This window comes from Spinacia oleracea, chromosome 4, assembly GCF_020520425.1.
Source record: "Spinacia oleracea cultivar Varoflay chromosome 4, BTI_SOV_V1, whole genome shotgun sequence".
In the NCBI taxonomy this organism is placed as follows: Eukaryota; Viridiplantae; Streptophyta; class Magnoliopsida; order Caryophyllales; family Amaranthaceae; genus Spinacia; species Spinacia oleracea.
This window is the reverse complement of record NC_079490.1, coordinates 184,976,250-184,997,168: the sequence shown is the minus strand read 5'-3', so window position 1 is coordinate 184,997,168 and position 20,919 is coordinate 184,976,250. Positions and strand designations below refer to the sequence as shown.

At 34.9% G+C, this 20,919-nt stretch overlaps 3 protein-coding genes across 8 annotated transcripts; 2 read left to right on the top strand and 1 right to left on the bottom strand.

Moving 5' to 3' along the window:
- Positions 1-66: 66 nt before the first annotated feature.
- Positions 67-1,359, top strand: LOC110804881 (uncharacterized). The gene has a single exon (XM_022010481.2). It carries the CDS (start codon positions 320-322, stop codon positions 1,016-1,018), a length of 699 nt encoding a protein of 232 aa, XP_021866173.1. The 5' UTR covers positions 67-319; the 3' UTR covers positions 1,019-1,359.
- Positions 1,360-1,513: 154 nt separating this feature from the next.
- LOC110804889 (uncharacterized) lies at positions 1,514-9,516 on the top strand. Its single transcript, XM_022010488.2, has 6 exons — positions 1,514-2,339; positions 2,737-2,809; positions 5,728-6,169; positions 6,350-6,444; positions 6,526-6,601; positions 8,956-9,516. The coding sequence occupies exons 3-6, from the start codon at positions 5,918-5,920 to the stop codon at positions 9,199-9,201; spliced, it is 669 nt and encodes a 222-aa protein (XP_021866180.2). The 5' UTR covers positions 1,514-2,339; positions 2,737-2,809; positions 5,728-5,917; the 3' UTR covers positions 9,202-9,516.
- Positions 9,517-9,810: 294 nt separating this feature from the next.
- LOC110804897 (uncharacterized) lies at positions 9,811-20,652 on the bottom strand. 6 transcript variants are annotated; one of them, XM_022010504.2, is made up of 19 exons: positions 20,299-20,647; positions 19,955-20,017; positions 18,002-18,132; positions 16,932-17,025; positions 16,682-16,790; positions 16,561-16,599; positions 15,760-15,843; positions 15,610-15,671; positions 14,431-14,533; positions 14,152-14,334; positions 13,612-13,671; positions 13,254-13,310; positions 12,994-13,167; positions 12,231-12,308; positions 12,042-12,152; positions 11,278-11,348; positions 10,818-11,042; positions 10,601-10,694; positions 9,811-10,352 (listed from the first exon to the last, which is right to left on the bottom strand). In XM_022010504.2, exons 4-19 carry the CDS (start codon positions 16,985-16,987, stop codon positions 10,035-10,037), a joined length of 1,824 nt encoding a protein of 607 aa, XP_021866196.2. In that variant the 5' UTR covers positions 16,988-17,025; positions 18,002-18,132; positions 19,955-20,017; positions 20,299-20,647; the 3' UTR covers positions 9,811-10,034. The 6 variants fall into 6 exon arrangements, 5 of the variants coding, with proteins under 5 accessions (XP_021866196.2, XP_021866188.2, XP_021866190.2 ...); XM_022010496.2 differs by lacking the exon at positions 18,002-18,132 and having other exon boundaries at positions 20,299-20,648; XM_022010498.2 differs by lacking the exon at positions 18,002-18,132 and having other exon boundaries at positions 12,042-12,125; positions 20,299-20,648.
- Positions 20,653-20,919: the final 267 nt, after the last annotated feature.

Sequence of the window (20,919 nt, the reverse complement as noted above, 5' to 3'; positions counted from 1 at the left end):
AATCAAAAAAGAAGAAGATAAAAAGAAAAAAGAAAGACAATAAATAAATAAATAAATTCTTAAAATTCCATACCATCTTCGGAAACCCGAAAAAAAGAAGAAAAAAAAGGCAGACAGCAGTGAGTCATACACGCACAGATATCGAGAGTAAAATTAGGAAAAGAATCCATAAATTTAAAGTTAAATTCATACATTTCTTCCTTTCATTCACACTCACACGCAGTGTCTTTTTCTTTTTAACACTCCACTGTCCGTACCCACCTCCCTCCTTCTCTTCGCCGGAAAACCAGTAGAGAGAGGAAGTTAGTGAGAGAAAACAATGACGTCTACTACAATTGCCGGTAACCGCCGGCGAGAACAACCGCCTTCACATCAGTACTACTACTCCAATACACCGTCGTATTTCTCATCTTCATCATCATCTCCTTCACTAATCAAAGGCTGTTGTTGTTGTCTCTTCCTTCTATTCTCTCTCCTCGCACTCATCACTCTAGCTGTCATCCTCGTCATTGTGCTCGCCGTTAAACCTAAGAAACCACAGTACGACCTCCAGCAAGTCGCCGTGCAATACGTTGGAATCTCGCCGACTTCTACCGCTGCTCCTGGCGGTGTTTCGCTGTCTTTGTCGGTTCGTCTGCTTTTTACTGCGGTAAATCCGAACAAAGTAGGGATTAAATACGGTGAATCGAGGTTTAATGTGATGTATCGGGGGATTCCGTTGGGGAGAGGGACGGTGCCTGGGTTTTATCAACCAGCTCATAGTGTTAGAACAGTTGAAACAATTGTGACTGTTGATCGGGTTAACTTGATGCAAGCTGATGCGTCGGATTTGGTCAAGTATGCTTCGATGTATGATAAGGTTGAGCTTAGGGTTTTGGGAGATGTTAGCGCGAAAATAAGGATAATTAGCTTTGATTCGCCTGGTGTTCAGGTTTCTGTGGATTGTGAGATTGTCATTAGTCCTAAGAAACAGTCTTTGACTTATAAACAATGTGGATTTGATGGGTTGCGTGTTTGAATTTTCGAGAAATTTGAGGAATTCTTTTCCTAAGGAAGAAGATGAAGGTCTGATAAATGACACCTTTTTATTTTTTTGTTGAAAATAATTGAGTAAGATTTATTATATAGTGTATTTAATTACGGGGGTAGTAAGTAATTAGTTGTAGTTATTTATAAATATAGTATATCTGGAGAAATAGTGATGTCAATCTGCAAATTTTGCTAACTTTTTTAGTTGTTAGTTGGTGGATTGTAAATGGGTTTCCCTTAATCTGGGTTACTCCTGAGTTCTGATGATCAACTGTAAGATGCTTAAGAAAAGAAAGAATTTTGAGCTTAAATTCTTGGGTTTATTTCAAATTCAATTATCATTTTCAGTCTGTTTCATTTCAGCTTATTAATTTCTCTATTGTGCAATCTTTCTTGTTATTTTTCATGCTCTTTGATTTTGTGTTTTCTGAATATTTGTTTGATTATGTTTTTGCTGAGGCTTATTGGGGGTATGCAACATTATATAGATACCTAGGCTCTCATCCGGCCGTTTTTCTGAGAGATTTTGCAAGTGTCCACATACCTGATATTTGGCAAGGGCAGGAAGGGGGTGATTAACATTTTGTAGGAGGGGATGACTTTCTAATTTTCTATCTAGCTTGTCCTCTATTTATGGTACTTTATGATTCATGGCAATGTAGCCCTTATGATGATGTGTTCAAACAAATGTCTGAATTGTTTGGTAAATCATTGAAGCATGTTATTTCCATGTCATTTGAGAGTTGTTGCGGAAGAATACGACAGTATTTTCTAACTGGAGGTTGAGAAGGATATGATCATTTTATCACTCACATATTAAGGGTTCAACAAATATGAAATGGGAAGGACTGTTTATCCAATCTCAAATTGGAACTTGTAAGCGGTTATATTTTCAGGGACAGAGAAGCAGATTATTCAAAATCTGACCATGCTAGACATGGTGGAGTACACTTTCTCTTGCTCACTTTTCTGAGCTTTTCATGGAAGTCTTTCTAACTAAATGCTGCATTCAATATTTCAATGTGGTTTAGGGTAAAAGAATGAACTTTTCCCGAATATGGTAAGTTGCAAAGGAAATACATTTATATATCTGTGTTTTATTTATTTATTTGCAGCATTAGTCATATTTCGGTACATCAGAAAAGCATGGCTTTCGAGGTATCCTGTCAATTTGCTGGTATAACAGAACGAGTTGATAACACAGATTTTAATCTATAATTGTCTATGTACTTGTTTTCTAGGATTTATGTAATTCCTCACAAAGGAATGAAAGAACTGCATCTTATGACTTCATCTCTTTTTTGAGTAAGGTCATTCTGTTCCCTCTTCATTTTCTTTGCAGTTTTGAACTTTATTGTTTATTGCAAACTCTGTGGTTTAATACCACTTAGAAACTGATTTCACCTTCACATCTTGTGTGTAAAGTAATATCTTTAATTATGTGCTTGCTCGGAAATCTGTAACTGCTTTACATCATGCAATTGATGCCCTTTTTAGGTTACTCCTTTGCATGGGTTGTGCAAGAGCATAGGAGCATATTTTCTGTATAAAAACTTAACAGCAACGTTAAGAAATATGTTATTAGTAAATACATTTTTTAAATGTCGCACTCCACAAACTAATTGCTGTTTCGTTTCATTTTGTCCAATTCCTTACTCTCATCGTTTCGTTTCAAGTCTGATTATCTATCACACTTTCTTTTTGCAGCTATATAAGATCTGAATGGTTGCAGACCAATATAAGATCCGCTACCAGACTTCTCGTGATACTTTGTACCAAGGTTAGTTGCTTGAATCAACCTCAGTTTCCACTCAATCTCTGCAACTGGCTTGGCTTGTAACTAGGTGGTAAACAAATTCTCATGGTAAAGTCCCTAAGAGATGGATAATGTTTGAGTGACACAAGGAAATGGCACTTTTTCTCGATTTATGTGGGAATTGGGAATGAACTAGAGGCAGAGAAAGCCGAAAGGGGTGGGGGCGCTAGCCGTTAGATATATAACCACACACACTTTGTGAGAATTCCAATCTCTAGGAAAGTTGAACGCCTTCCCTTTTACAAATTTTATGTTAACTAAATAACAAAGGTTGATTGCATTTCTAGTAATTTTCATCATGTTAATACTGTGCAGCAAAAGGACTAGGTGTGGGAATTTTCACTGTGCTGCCTTGGTAAAGGGAGGTTAAGTTCTTGTTAGAGGAGCTTAGCTGGTAAGTTTTTGTCTTAAGACTGAGATGTGTGAGAGAGTAGTGAGAAGAGTGAGAGAGTAGTGAGAAGAGTGAGAGAGTAGTGAGAAGAGTGAGATAGTGAGACAAAAAAAAGTAGGCTAAATTTGGAGTAGTAGTAGTTGTTGTTATTAGAGTGAGTTATAAGGAGGGAAAGAGAAAATGCCAAGGTTTGAAAAAGGTATGGTCATCGGGTGAATGAAATCTAGACATTATCTAAACTATGGTTGATCCACCAGTAATGAAACCAACTACAAAAACGTATGTAGATTATCATATAACATGTTCAAAGTCATGCTAACATTGTTAAAATTTTCTGGTCTACTTTTGGTCATGTGGCCTTATGTTACCTCGACATGCTCGATATCTGACTCGACACGAAGCTTGACACGCATAATGTGTATTCAGATTGGTCTAAGTGTCCACTTGAGGAGAAGACCCTGGATCAAGAAATTGTAGCAAACAAATGAAAAGGAAAGAATAAATAACTTTAGGGCTTATGGTCGCCAGAGTTCGAATCCACATGTATGCTGCTCACCGGAGCTTTTGTAGTCTGATTGGTGGAATATATATATAGAGAAAGAGAGTCAAGTTTGTTTGAGGAGAAGGAAAGAGTTTAATTTTTGGATTAATGGTCCACTTTCTTTTGTGTTTCAAAACAATTTCTTTATACTGCTGTCCACTAAATATATATACTCCAGTAGAAAAAACTTATCTTTTTGCAGCTGTATCTTTATATCCAACTAGTCTGCTACTTTATTTTTTCCTTTTCTTTTTTGATAGTGTCCTCGAGCTCAGTATTTTGTAGAATTAATTGTGAGGAGATTATTTTACATGCCATTTGCTGTTTCCTGTTTCCCATCATAAAAGGAATCGAAAATTAAGCTTATCAGAAACATGTTAATTTTGAAAACCGACAAAAAAAACATGATTTTGTTTCAGTTTTTTTTTTTTGGTTTTAAAAAAGCAGAAAACAAAACATGATAACAAATAGGCCTTAAGCTACTTGTTATAGTGTTTAATTAAATTTTACAATTTTTTTCTATACATCTTTCATTAGGTTGATCATTTTTACTTGGGTTTGGTGGTGTCATTAATGTTATGCTTACCATTAAGTAGAAATGCTTGTGAGCCAACATGTATGAGCTTGATAATAAATATTTCCTCTTTTATTTATTTATTTCTTTAAAATATTTTTCCACTTTTCTTTTTGGGATGTTTAAAAATAGATGTTCCATTCTTGCCATTATTTCACCAACCTAACCTCACTTTTTGATGATCACACGAGTTTCTTCTTTACTATTTGAAGGGATTGATTTGGTTTTTCTTGGAAGTAAATCACAAAAGTAATTTCACTTAAACTTTGTGTTATTTTAATATGGAACAAATATTTAAAAACTAGAGGGAGGATTTGATCTTAAGCTTGAGGTTTTACATTGCTTGTTTGATCTTGACTCGTTTAGTTTTTAGTTGTTCAAGCTTGACTCGCGATTAGCTCATTTACATTTGATCTCAAGCTTGAGTCGGGCAATTAGGGTTAACTCAAATTTCAAATTTCAGGAAAACAAACAGGCATGCTACTAAACAAATTTCATTAATTCAAATTTCTTTGGAAAAAATACTTACGTATCTCTAAAATAATTGACACTATTCACTTATGTCCTCTTGTATATAAGGGAGAACTAATCATATGAGATCTTGTTAGATTCGTCTCAATCTATAGAATATTAATATCTACTCCGCATACATTTTTGTCATGTACAACTAAATTATACTTTACTTTAAGATATGCGTTGGAAACTATGAGAAGTATAAATATTCTCAATGATGCAAGTAAAACCAGAGGAATTATACTCCTAGATTAAGATATGAAATTTTCACTAAATTGTTATAAAAGAAAAAAACTACGATTTTAGTCTTATGATAATACGCAGTATATATTGACGAGTTAGCATACCTGAAGTTGTAATATACTTTATGATATGCTAGTTAAAATATAATTAAACAGGCCTGGTTATATTTGAGATTAAACGACTATATAATGAGTTTTAAATGAATTGGAATGAATTTATAAACAAGAACTAATGAGCTGTTCATGAGCCTAAAAACAAGGAGAATATAGATTTGTTTGAGCTAGGCTTGTTTAGCAAAAGAACTTGAAAATTATGTTCAAGCTCGATTATTTACCAATCGAACAAGCTTTGGCCGTCTTGTAATTGAGCCTGTTTTGGAGTTTATATGAGCGTATTAGTTTAGGAAAAATTATTTTTCCTGTATGAAGCGGGTTTGACCCTTCTAGTATCATTTTCATATCATCTATGAAAGAGGGGGAAATTGTTTGTTTGTTTGTTTTTTTAAGCATAAATGTCCAAGTAATTAGAGACTTATTTGGATTTGTCACTGTGAAATCTTTGTACCTTGGGACCCTCACTTAAATATACATTTTGATTAATTTGCTCTAATTTTCTTGCAGGGTAAGCTGCTGGAGGCTGTAAGATCTACCCTCAAAAAAAATCCACCGAAGTAAACAAGCAACGGGCGAAGTTGCGCTCACGCGCTATATCTAAGATTCTTCGTTCTTTCTGAGAAAGAGTTCGAGATTGCTTGCATTGAACACAAGGGACTTCAAGAATGAATTCTTTAATTATGTGAAGGAAGGTAAAATGTTTGAGGTTGGTGCTTTGCTTTTGGTGGCTGGTGAAAAGTTGATGCCTTTATGCATATCCGAAGGTGAAGATTATATGGTGTTTAACAACTTCAAGGAGATAGGTCATTTTCTGCAAGCTAAGAACACATGGTCGGCTATGAGCAATGCTGAATTGACAGAGAAGAAGGGGATTCTGTCATTGCTTGACATATTTGCTAAGATTGGCAATCAGCTTAATGCATATGTTCGGATGAAGGAGAAAAGAAATGTATAACCCTGTATATATGCTCTTTACATTTTAATGTACTATTATTGTATTTCAGTTTGGATTCCAATTCAAGTGCAGTTAATTTATTTCCTTTTTATGTGGTTGTTGTATAGTATGTTACTTTGTTTATGTAGCATAGTAATTTTTGTTTCTTGAAATGATTCTTCCTTTATCTTGCAGCCTCTTTATAAATTTTCGGATGTTGTGACCCTCTTAGAAGATGCAGGCTTTGATGTAGAGTGTAAAGACCTTCATTTAGATGATCCTTTTTACAGGTATTGAGATTGGAGATCTTAATAATTCTATAATGTTTGCAAGTTTTGTATTTGATGTTATTAGCCGTTTCGGCTTTGCAGTATTGGCTGGTCATCATTTATGCGGAAGACTCCCCAGATTTGTGGTCAGCCGGAACATGATAGTCATCGCAAGCATGTAAGATTCATGGACTTATTGTTTATTTGTTAGTTTAAGATAAATGCAATTTAGTTTCTGAAAGCTTTTAGTTTCCATCTAAGTTTGTGATTTATATCCCTATTTTTTTTGGTTCGGATGACTATCATCAATTATATCCATTACCTCCTAATCTCCTATTACACAGTGTGAAAAAGCAAAACTATAATGATCTCCTGAAAATAATCCTCACACTTTCTTATTTGGGGTGTCCCAAAACAAACTTCTAAACTTTCTTTTGCAGTTGAAGGCATTATAAGTTATTTATATTACCCCTATTTGTCCACGACATCAAGGCTTTTTCTCTATTAATCTTAGTGCTTTTTTTGATTTGTTTTTCTCTTTGTTAGGATATTGTGCTAATTGTGCATAAATAACATATAATAAACGAATGTATTATTCTTTTATACGATTTATAGTTTTTGATATTTATCTCTTATATTTTACAATGCTTATATAACTATTTTAATTACATAAACACCGTAAATAGTTAACTTAAATTTGAATGATATTAAAACTAAATCAATAATAATTTAGTAATATCTAAAAATAACTTCTTAATTTAGAGAGAATGAAGGATCCTCTTTTATTTTTAACACTCTTAATAATCTTGACCTCTGAGACGTGGACTAGTTACCGTGGGGAAATTATCATGATGTATTTGCCCAGATACACATATGCTGAAGTCTGTTATCAATTAGTTTAATATGATAGAATTTCTTTACATTAGTTAATTTTGTGTAGCTGTGAGATTGAATTTAGGTCAAGTCAATAAATTTGAGCTAATTTTACCAGTTAGTAGAAAAACCATGTTATGCGATAATTTCAAATCACCATCCAATAACATTGAATATTGATTTCTTAATTCAACCTACATGCATTTTTAGCTAGCGTGCAAAATTATTAAAAGCAACACACCACACTCATACTTCGTATATAATATTGGCTACTTGATTGAGTGTAATCACGAGATCTTTGGTATGGCAAAACTCCTTGTAAACCTTGTAATTCATTTAAGGTTATATACTTCCCGTGTTCTTTTATTATTACGAGTTTACGACAGATGTTCGGAGTTTTAGGAGAAAGAGAGAAATGAGGACTTTCTGCTATTTAAAGGGATAGAGAGATCTGATCCCATTGAGTCTGAGGTTCTCTTGTGATGAGCTAACTTCTGCCTTGTTAAAGATGGGGCATACTTTGTTAAGAGTTAAGACCGCGTATATGCTTGGAAAAGGTTGTAATCTTTATGTTTTCCACCACGTATGGATAGATATTTGGAGTTTGGATGCTATCCCAAAGGCGAGACATTTTTGTCGGAGCCTGTGTAGGGAAACTTTACTAGTGAAGGGTCTTCTTAAGTCTCGCCATTTGATTGAAGAGGCTGGAGTCTATCAGTCATGCTATATACGGTTATGGAAGGATTGTGGTTGTATTATTTTTGCTTGAGCTGTGAGCGTGCTCGATTTTCTGGTTGGCTGGAAAAATTGTGCAACAGATTTAAGAAGAAAAGGTATCTATTTAGTATGGAACATATGGCTGGAATGCAATCTCGAGCTTTTTGAAAATAAGTCAACTCCAAATTTCGTGATTGTAGGAAGAGTTAGGCAACAAGTGGAGGTATTTAGGTATTTGGGTATTTGGGTAGAAGATATGGTTTCAGGTTTGTTGTCATTGAGACAGATTGTCTTTCATTGGTTTTCCGGGCCTTCAAATGGAGCTTCATACTCCACTTGAACTTTATATGATTTTCATGTATCTTGGTCTCATGTTAAGAGGATAGTTTTTTTGCTCATCGTTTAGCAAGGATTATTCCATTTGAAGATGAACAAGTTTGGGCTAATCATGTTCCGTGGTATGTCTCTGCATATGTTTAATGGACAACCTGTTAAAAGTTATAATGCTCGATTTTTTCCTCTCAAAAAAAGGGGGAAAAAAAGAAAAGAAAAAGAAAAGAAAAAGAGATGATATATTTAAATAAGGAGACAAAATGTTCAATATAATCTGGTGTTGTTGGGTGAAAGGCGAGTGGTGAGAATTTGAAATCCTGATATGAAGACTTAGTCCCATTATCGTGTCTTTGTTAACAAATACTTCGTATGTTATAATTGCCTTTGGTTGGAGGGGGTATGTCAGAACCTCTAAGTATGTGTATATATGGGTTGGATTAGGCTAAGAGCTTACTGTTATGATCATAGTGGTCATGGACAATGTTTTAGTTTGCATTTAGTTGCAAAAGTAATATATGTATTTTCTAGCAATCATTTCAATGCATATCGTGTTTGTATCACGAATACTTGTTGCTAAGACTAATTTTTTCACTATTTGTTTCTTTTTAGAATCTCACGTCAAATTTGAAGAATCAAATGCGACATGGTCGTCTCCCTTTTTGTTTCCTGCCTCGGCATTATCGTATAAGTATTCCTACTCAGGCATTTATTACATCATCATTTCGAAATACAGACTCAAAATATGCGTCTTTAACCCCGGCAAAGAAATTGGTCAATGTTGTGCAAAACTTCAATTCTTGCAAGAGGTTGGTTTTGTTCGTGGCAATATTCCGAAGAGGAGTGAGAAGAGTGTAATCACTTTGCTGCTTTGGAAACATAGGTACTTATCATGTTGGTTGATTCAGCTGCTTGTATTGGCTATATTGCAATAATTCATCTTTTGTTAGGTTACTTGTGTGGCTGTTGTGGGGAGGTGTTGAACCGCTATTTTGAAGAACTATGTAGTGTTCGAAGAACTAATTTAAAGCTTTATCGTAGAGGCTGTTGTTATTTGGAACATTTGCATCATTTAAGGTGAAATGTTTGGTTTGCTAGTTGCATATGAGCAAATGCGGTTGTAAACATTATTCAAACGAAATCTAATACTATATACTTTGTATTTAGAAAGTATTTACGGCATGTCTAATATATATTTGTACTTGGTAAGACATCTGCATTCTGTTGGTCTGTTTGCATACATCAATTCTGGCCAAAGTTGACCATGGTTGACTTTGGCCAGAGTTGTGTTTGTTTTTGGCACAATTATCATTACAACAGCAACAACAACTAGTACTAAAACACAAAATATGCCAATAACCATCATGCTATCAAATGATGGTTTATCTTGTTGAAAATTCAGAGATGTCATGATTAATGTAGTCTAAGGTTTTATCATAAGTAAAATGGCAAGTACAAGTACAGTGCTTCTCAAAATTTTCATCATAATGAAATCATATTTATCTTTGTTTAATTACAGTTGCTCAGGGAAAAATTACCAATGCATTCGTGTATTTGTTGCGGTAGATAATCTATCAGTTAAATTTACTTACACAGGCAAACTTATTATTACACAAAACTGTTTTTCCAGTCTAACAAGATCAATTGTGATTTCTGGACTTTCTAACTTGTTGAATACGATCTTTCTCTTTTTACTGTAATCTGTTTTCTCTTCTGTTCCTTTTCTCCATCTTCTTCACTACTCGTTCCTTCATTATCTGAGCTGCTAGTATAAGAAGCTCTACCATCTCAATGCCGGCCGCAGAAACTGGATCCATTTTCTCATTATTCTCCTCGGAAATGGAAATGGTATCACTTGACGATGCCGCCAAATCTCCCTCCCCACCAGACCAGCTAAGAGGCAATGCAGCACTAAGTGCAATCTTTACCATTTCGGCTTCCCTAATTATTTCATCCAGGACTTTCATCGTGCTAGGATCCGCACTTTTAGATGAACGTGCATGTTTGGCCTAGAAATACAATTGGCAAAATTTAAGAACCAAAATTCTATTCCATTGTAAATCAATTAAATTGAGTTGATATTAGGAGTAAGGCCCTGTTCTTTTGGACTTAAGTTCAGTTCCATTCAGTTCAGTTCAACTCCATTCAGTTCAGCCAAAAAAAAGCTCAGAAGAACAGGGCCAAATTCTACTCAGCACAGGAAGAATGGTTGCAACAACGGAATAAAGGTAAAGACAAATTTGTTACAAGAATTCACCTGTATGAGAGAGACTCGAAGTTTACGGATATCAAATGTCAACCGTTCCAAGTTTTGCTTGCTTTCCTCAAGGGTTGCAATATCAATCCGCAGCCTGCATGCTAAATTACACTTCCGAATAAATAACTAGATCAATAAGAGTAAGGAATTCAACAGAAAAAACAGACTTTTGCGAACTTGAACTTCTAAAAAATAATTCGTGTTATTAATCATAGACCTTGCATCATTCACGTTATGATTAGACCCTCTGTTCAAAGATCCCCCTTCAGGTCCCATGTTCGGGAGAGTCACAGCAGGAGGACTTTCTTGTGTAACTAGCCAACGTTTCAAAGAAGCTTTCTTGAATAAATTTTTTAGTTTCCCATCTCTTTCAAGAGTAGTTACTTTTCCCTCAGCCGGTTTGGTAATAAGAAGGTTTCCTTCTTCAGTCTCTGTGGTTTTCCTGCAAGTTCGATCATAGCCACTTAACAAGATGCGAAATTTTGATCAACAATACCATTAAAGACACTGCAAAAATGGCATAGAGTTTTCTTCTAGCTACCCACCAAAAAAAGATGCTTTGGCATGCATGCGTATGAGGTCAGAATTTGAGCAGAGTTCTTCCTAATACGAAGTATAAGGCAGCATATATCATATAAATTTAAATATATAATCAAACAAAAAATATAAGCACATACTCTAGTAACAGTTGATATTCCCGTTTCACCTCTGCCAGTTCCAAGAGGGCATTTACCTTCTCTTGAGTAGCCTGAAAACAAGATGTCAGCAATGAAACCACCAAAAACATCTAATAGAGAGTAATTGTAGGAGAATTTAGCTCAAGAACGAGACTCCTGAACTTTGAAAATTGTCAACTGTGAGTCTGTGACATGTAAACACCATATTTTGAGTCATTTCCAAACACAATCTTGTGGTTGAATAGAATGAGAAGAATCACACTTCTCACATATACGAAGTACTAACTAATCGTCTAATCCCTCTCCTTCTCTCGCCTAAGTAAAGAATGCCATTTCCTCAACTCTACTTCAGAATTCAGATACAACGATACTCTTTACTTTTCAGAACCTCATAATTCTTCTAAGTTCTAACTATTCTACCCTCAGTGCTCATATTTCATGACGCCCTACATGATAATTTCCTCTAGTTTCTCCTTTCTTAATTAGCTTCTTTTCAGTTGCTCCAGTTTCCCCACCTTTTTTTGTATCAAATTTCGCAATTATACATCCTTTTGGGAGTACCCTTTTGTTGTATATAGCTTTAAACATGTTAATTACAAGTGCCATTCAATTAGAAAACAAGGGAGTCCAGTGTTTAAACTATTTTTGTTTCTTACATCTAACTATAGAGACTATAGTTTTCCCTTTCGTTTTTCAACTTTTCTTTGCCTTTCATACTCTACAATCATCAGATGTTTAAAGAGAGAGAGAGCAAGAGAAATTACTAGTTGTAGTGTCCTTTGAAGCTCATCCAAAGTTTCCTGCAGAGCACCTTGAACGTTTTTCTCAAAAAGATGTCTTTCTTCTTGCTGTGACAGAAGTAATAAAGTTGAAACCTGAAATCAAGATCATGTCAAGTAACACCCAATCATGGAAAAGCTGAAAACTGACACGAAAACATATATAAGTAGTACTTTCTCTTGCAACGCCTGTGACAGAGCTTCTGAAGAATCGACCATCCGAGAAACATTTGGTACGGCAGAATCAGTTACCTACAAAGAAATGCCCCACAAGAATCACATAGGATAACTTACATAAAGAAAAATACAGTTTAGACCATCATGTCAGTATGTCATTCGTAGCAACACCCGGTCTAGTACAATTTTCTATGAACAATGCCCCTTTCTAACAAAAATCTTCTATTAAGAGTTTGACAGATAAATCATTGTAACTGTTGCTAATGATTAAAAAGTTACCATTTACATATGAAGCAGTTAAAATATTAAATCCTGAAACTGGCATTTTTCTTTACTGCCAAATAAAACTCCGGCTTTTGTTAAGCAAACTATGAAGAAAAGCAGCAAGGTAAAATACAAAGAAAACATAAAACGAAAGAAACGTGATGGGACAGCATCATACTCTATTTGCATTATTAACTATTGATTTTTCACATATGAAGAAATGTGAAAAAAAGAACTACAATGTGCGCAATATGAATTCTTCAGCTCTTAAAATTTAAACGAAGTCTTTTTTTTTCCAACAGAAACTGCATTTATTAGTTTCCCATGGATAATGTCGACCCTCAAATGTAAACACGAAATTGGCCACTATAAATGCAACTAGTCACTACATAATCCAACATATTTCCCGTCAATATAGTCACTGGAGAGGTGCAGAGTCATAAAAACATGAACCATTTTCTGAGATAAATTGATGCACAAAGATAAGCCAACAGACCTCAACAGAACGGATGTCTTTAGGAAACTCCTCAACCTTTTCCTGAATGCTGCTGACAACTGATTTTAGATAGGTTTTTTCATCATCAAGCAGTTTCATAATGTAGGTCTTTTGCTGAGAATGGTAATCACGCATTGATGATATTCCTTCAACAATAAGTCTGCCTGACAGAATCTGGTTTGAGAACATATTTACCTTATAAACAATGCAGTCATAGTAACAATTGATATTCGAACTTTGAAGATGGAAAAGAATCTTACTCTTTTCTTCTCCAAAACAGTAACCCTACTCTTCAAGTGCTTTTCAATTTCCCACCCCTGCAAGCCACACCATGAAGTGAAGGTATAGAATCATAACAGGAAGGTGAAGACAGAAAGATGTCAGCTGAGTTCATCCAGAGCATGTCAATAAAACTTGGATGACTCATGTGTTTACATCTAAAAGTTCTATGACTTAACTAAAATTTATCCAATAGTGGCCCTCACATGTTCTCCTCAATAAGATATAGTAAAAAAGAAGAATTAAACAACACTTACTGGAACAAGAAGAACAGAAAACCACCTCCTAAACAAAAATTGAACTACCGGTTCAAACTTGAAAAAAGAAATTCCATCTTACCATTTGCATCTTGTTTTGAAGATCACTTCTTACGTTCTCCAGCTCTTCTTGCAAAGCAGCCTGTCTGAGGAAGAACTGATAAATATCGCATGTAATGTAAATAGATATGCATACAAAAAGCCCAGGATTTTATTCGAATTCAAAAAAGTTCCAGAAAATGTGGGAGATTGAATTCTAAACTCAACAAGTCTTAGTTTTAAGCAGAGATCAACAATTATTATTTGATTCAGAAAAATAGACGGAATCGATGACCTTCCTCACACAATTAAGAAAGATCGCATGCTTCCTAGCCAGATGCGACTTTAAGCCCCCTCTATAAGGAAGTAACGGATCTCAAAAGAGGGTCAAGTCCCTTGCAATCTTGCATGGACTACAAAGATATTCTGTATGCTAATGATAATGAGCAAATTCAACAACCAAAAAAAAAAAAAAACTTGTCACATTAACATAGACTTCAGCTTCAAACTTCCATTCAGTAGAGCTTCCGTAGGGTTAATAATAAAACAAAAAGAATAATTAACAAGCAAAATAAGCACTCACGACATAGTTAGCAAGGGAAGCTTCCTTATGAACATTGAAGCTCCATGATTCTGATGAGTCATAATAAAGGCATTCACGCTTTTCATCCCAAGAAACATCATCACACTGATCATCACACTCACTTTCTTCATCCCCGTTACCTATAAAAGCTTGCTGCCGGATCTTGTAAAACTTATTAATGATCTGTGATAGGCATTACAAATCAGCTGGATTAAATCATTTTTATCTATTATTTCACATGGACCAAGCTTATTATTAAAGGAGAACAGAGTTGAATACCTCTCTGTAAATATCTAACTCCTGATCTTGTTTTGCTAACTTCATCTTCATACTTGATAGTTTCTCTTGTGTCTCAGCAGATCCTACAGTTAGTTCCTGTAACCTGCTTCAAATATTAAATAAAAAATTACAATAATGTACATCAGCTAAAAGCATATCATAAATCAAATAACAATAAAACTGCCTATGAGTCCTATGACTTCCCTCAAGGCAATGGAAAAGCTGATTATTCATAAATACCAGCTGTTAATCCATTTCTCAAATAAGAGAACAAAACTTCTCTGTATGATTACATGAGAGCCACAGATTTATGCTTTAAAAACCGTTTATTCAATCAGGATCCAAAGTTAGTTGCATGACCGCGACATATATCACACTGCTCAAATACAGTCGTAGCATACTATTGTTTTGCTACTAGAAAAGCCCCCATCTTTTTGGGTGATAAAAAATTAAGAACTTACATTTCAAGGACACCAAGGGATTGAAAACCAATTAAGGAGGTTTTAAAGTACTACAGAAAGGGGTCATTATTGGGGCTATATAAGAGAATTCCCTTAAATGCAGAACCAACCCTATAGTTTTTTATTCTATTGGAAGTAAACATCATTTTTTCCAACACGGTCTCCCATATAAAGCATAGGCTCGCTCAACAACCTTAGCCTTTAAAATAAAAGTGGAAATAAAAAAAGGCTATCAGTTTGGGTTCTTCATAGACATTTATGAGTAATTTGCACCTAAACACTCCACGAGAATCTGAAGAATCTGCTCAATGAGTCAAAAATCTTTACAAGCAGCAAACTTCTCCCAGTTCCATCTAGGGTGTTTTCCTGAACTAGAAGTGCCAAGTAATAGAACAAAAACTATTTGACATCAGAAACCTAAACTCACCAAGAAAACGCAGATCAGATAACAGTATAGACTGCAGGGTAGCAATAAAATGGTGTTGGAGTGACATACGTATGACGACCTGGTTTACTTACAAATTACAATCATCCAGAAAGTTGAATCCCACAATAGAGAAAATCAATAATATCAAAATTTCAGAACAGATGGCATGGCTAGGAACAAAGAAGCCACTACACTCATCAATTTTTATACTTATCACCAAAACAAAGGCGCATCTCTCAAACTTGAAGCACTAATGAATCACAATGGGGAACATTAAAAATTGAAAAGCACCTTTTCTCGGCATCATTCATTTTCTGGGACATCATATCTTCATTTTCTTTGGCCTTCTCAGCCTACAAACAGCGAGACAACATTAAATATAAATACAGCTAGCATAATTATGAAAAAGCAGTAAAACAAGAACGAGAGAGAGATATTGACCTCCAGTATCGCATGGTCCCGATCATTGAAGGCACTAGTAACAACTCCACGCAAATATTCAAGCTGCTTGGCTACTTCTGTGTTCTACAAAATGATAAGAGAAGATTACAGAAGCCAAATAATACAACCAGTATCTTAAAAATTCACAACAAATAACCGATACACATTCCCTTCCTTTCCAATCAGACTCAAGATTAAATATAACGAGTGAAGTATCAGTCTTCAGTTTTCACTAATCTCCAAATTTACTGCTCTTCAACAAGCACAAAAAATTAAAAACTAGACAATATGCTAACTGTACCTCCAAAACCATCACATAGTATATGCATTTCCCAACAGTAGATTTGAGGTATGAAATGCACAAATACTACAACAAACTAATAAAAAAAACACAGCATCCTTCACCAATCTATATCAGCATACAACACAAACACACAAACCAACATTTTGGTGTGATCATGATAGCTCTCTGAGTTCAGAGAACGGAAGGACTCTCCACTCTCCTACTCTATGCCTAATTATCCAGTACAAATTGTCATTGTTTCTGCCTAGTTTCCGCAACAAGAAGCATGTAGATTCTGCAACAGACAACAAGATGCAGCATAATCTTTCCACACATTAACCAAGAGCAGAACATATTAAATAGAACTTCAAGTCATCTCTAGTAGGAATTTGAGGTTTCAGTTCAACGATAAAGGTAATTTTGCAGGTGTGGTATAAGTTCACCTATCACAGAAGCGAGCATCTAACTACCGCTGATAAGTAAGCACATCAATGTACAGGAGAGAGCAAGGCAGATACCTTTGCAACCTCCAACTTGTGGAGTTGATCTATATACGTCTGGGAAAAGAAAAGGAAAACCGTCAGACACAAATGGCATTGAAAATTCAATTGCAATAAGAAATAAAAGGTAAAAACTCACTTTGATTCTCTGAGCCTCAGAAAGCTCTTCCTTGATATTTGAATTCTCTTTTATACAGTCAGTCAACTTCTTCTTCAAATTCTCAACTTCCTGTTCCAAGCCAGCAGTCCTAATGTGCCAACAGAAGTGCAATCTTGTAATATTCCTCAGCATTTAAATCTCCCATTCCAGCGTATAGCACATTATTCAGATAAACAAAAAAAAATAAAAATCCCCCCAACAGCTTCATTTATTCGTATATGATGTTTACCTTCGACAATACATCTGATTGGCAAATGCAATGTAACTGGGACCCGCTTGCTGCATGCACAATTGTTCAATGTCTTTCTGGAGCTCATCTTTTTCTGCCCATTAAAACAATACAAGTATCATATGCTAACAGTATAGCAGAAAATTGATAAATAAAACTAAAATTAGAATGGCCAATAATGTTCTCAAAAGGAGATTATGAACTGTCCTTAATTCACAGGGATATTCCATAACATGGAAAAGTATGAAACTTATACATAAAAAATAGGGATGCCAACCCTTGAGAAAAAATCAGGTGCAGGCAACTAGCTCCCAAGTAGTTCAAGAACACTCCCACCCCTCAAAAGAAATAACCCAAAAGAGAAATCAGGTCCCGCACAAAAAACACAATATGTACAACATTTGTCAAAACAATATTAGTAGGAAACTAGAGATTCTTTTCCAACTCGTTCACAAGTCTTAGCATAGGTTGACCTCAAAGGAGAGTAACAAGGTACCTATCATGAGTGGTGTAGTAATTATTACCTACAGGGTTCCAACAACCTTATAAACAAAAAGAAAACTTCTGAAAGTCAAACGAGCTACAAAATCATCTTACAGGAACAGGTTTGTCATTGACAGGAGACATTAATGCTTTTGGGAAATGAACAAGTGGCCTATTCCAAGTAATACTGCAATAGTTTCATGGACTCTCGGAAAGATATCAAGAAAGCGACAGTTGAGACAGGTACAAAAACTACATGAGACCGACGTTGGGAAGGTCAAGGCTCAAGATCCAGACAATAATACCATCTGCATTGATCAATCCAACTTTCCTTAGTATGATCATGAAAGTTATCCTCAATGGTAAACTATAAATAGTGGTTTAATTTTTAAAATTTCTATGATTATTGAGAATTTGAGACTCCATATATGTAGTTTCATATTGAACACTCTACTGATTTAGATTCTGAACCACTAGTGATGGAGTAGAAGAGCGCCTCCGCTGTAAGGAGGAGGTGTACTTAGGAATCACATATATCTACAAAAATGAGTCATCCCAAATTGGAGCAAACAAGAGAAATTAACCACCTTATAAGCCTAAGTAGTTACTCCTCCAGTCTTCCCACTGAATTTCCTTCAAAATGGAACCTCACTTAAAGTGGTAAGTGGTTTGCCCGTCCTCCTCCTTCATGGGTGCAACATATGCCCATTATTGAATTCTGAAATTCAACAGAACGAGCTTACTAAGGCCTCTTACTACATTATTAGAACTAAACTTTCAAACAATTTTCATACGAGGAAATTTGTTCCATGATAAGTGCATTATTTACCATATATTTATCCCCTTATTTAAGTCAGGTAGTTATCTTTTATTTATTATTTTAGGTCTTAAATTACTTTTAAATTGTAAGTTTATTTTCCTTTGTTTTATATTTTATTGTTAAATTAGCCTAAATAGTACTTAATAATGCTACAGGTTGTAATTGCTTGAGAAGGAAGCCGAAGCCCATGGGATTCACAGGAGATATTAACAGTTACAACTAATAAAGGGAGGTGAAAAATAATCCAAGCTGTCAAGTGGAGCTAACGTTTTAAGAGATTGTGAAAGAGAATGGGTCCAAGAAAACCCATAAGAAGCAATAAAGCCCACTAAAACTACATCATTAATTAGTACGTGGGAAGTAAAAGAAAGGTAGCCCACTAAAGCTAATTATCTTCCTTCAGCATACGAAAAGGAGCAACAACTATTCAATACCCACCCTCCACCTTCGAGATACTCGGCGAAGAAAAATTAGGTTAGTTAGGTTATACACAGCTTTTCCTATCAAATCGGAGACGAAGCATTCAAACCAGTAGAAGAGATCAACGAGAAGCTGCAATTTCGGAGGGGCATCTTATCAATTGGGGGTTTAATTCCTTGTTCTCCACGCACTTAGAGGATATAAATTCACATTCCCTGTTGAGTTTAGATACACAGAAAACACAGCAAAAATCAGGAGGGTTTGTGAGATTGGATTGTTGATATTGACAGTATTGAAGGTGAGCGATCTCCATTAACGGCGGACCCGAAGGCAGCTGCTGCATCGGTCTAGTTCCTAATTAATGAGTTTTCTCCTTCTCTATCTTCAATTAAGAGTTTTTATATTGTTTCTTTGTACTTACAATTCATTACAATCAGATTTAATTTTCAGTTTTGATGTTCATGGAGTGGTCTTACTTGAAAAACGTTGAGTATTTCATGATTAATATTGAGTTTGGTATTTATTCAAGTTATATGATTGTTGGATTCATCTTTTTGTGTTTGATCTTTATATTTGTGATAGTGCACGATTACAGGTATAGAGTAATTAGACTATGCTAGATTACTACTTGACGCGGCGTTAAGTGATTATTTAGAGTAAACAACTTAGTATTGTTAGGAGTGAGCGGATCACTTTAATTTTATTAAGTATATAAATTGTTCTAATGAAACAAGTTTATAAGGGTTGGATTTATCGCGGCGGTAAATCCACGACCTATTTGCCAAACGAAGTATTAAATAAGATTTTGGTACATGGAAGAAGGAACTTTAAATTGTCTGATTTCTTTATAATCAAACCATACCAATTGGGCTTGTTTTCTTGTCATTTGTAAATAACTGTTTTAGTTGGTAATTAAACGTTCACTTAGATTGTTAGTATGAATTTTAAACACCCCCCTCTGTGTGAATAGGTAAATAATTGTATAAGTTGTGTATCCTATGATTATTTCGGTTTGGTTTTAAACCTCTGATTAGTTAAACTTTGATGTTAGAAATTAGTAGTCTCTTCGTGGGATCGACTCTTTCTTACCCATTTACTACTTGTTAATATTTTTGAAGGTCTAAGATAGGTTTTTAATTTAATACGGTAAACGACACGTATCATTCCATCTAGTTTCCCTTCAATCTCACACTTCTAAACAGAAAAACAAGCAAGCAAGCGCAGTTTTTGGACATTGTAAATTCGTAATCATCATAATTCAGTGATATGCATATCTTTTTGCATAGAATGAGCAACATACCACGTTCCAGCTGTTGAATTCTAGCACATAATGACTCCTTGTCACTCGAACTTTCATCCATATCTGAAATTACACATATTTATCTTTCACTAACCCAAAAATTGAAAATCCAATAGTTTGTATTACATTACAAGAAGAAAATTATTCAAAAGTGACATACTATTAGATTTTTACTTAAATTCAATGTAACTTCCATAATCAAAACATCAAAGTATACAACTCTAAATGTTAAATTAATCAGAAATTACTCAACTAACTATAATTTTTGTGGGGATGGGTGGTGATGATCATATATTTATCAATAAAAGTAAAGAGGAAATTCGGTAAATTAAGAGAAAACCAACCTGGAAAATGCTGAAAACTTGAACCCTAGATACCAGAATTGGGTTAGAAGCAACGGGTAATTGCCAATTTGAAGTGGGCAAAACGCTTAAATTCTTTCTCTTTCCCGAATAACCCAGAAGTTGTTAATGGAAGGAAGACTATGAGACTATGAGAGAATGTCAAAGAGAAAAAAGATGAAAATTTTGTGCGAATTGGGAGTTCAATTGAGAGATTGATTGACTGGGTTCGAGTTCTACACGATTAAACGTGCATTTTCCATTGTTTGGAGAAGGGAGGAAGTTGTCAAGCGCCTGTAAAGTTTACTCCTTTTGTTTGGATCTTCGTGCTTGCTTGTTTGGGTTGTAATCACAAACGACAAACTTTGTGTAGCCTCAACTCCTCGAGGACTAACCTAACCCGACCACAATTTGATCCCTTTACTTATTTTATTTTCACAAATTCTTATTTACAAGGGTTGTACAATAAATATTGTACATCAGAGTAAAAGTTAACTCAAAATGTTTAAAAGTTAAGCTTATATATGTAAAAGTTATCCATTTTTCAGTGATAATTTTTTTCATTTTAATAAAACTTATTTCTTCAAAATCATTAATAATGTATAAAATTAATCATTTAACTAT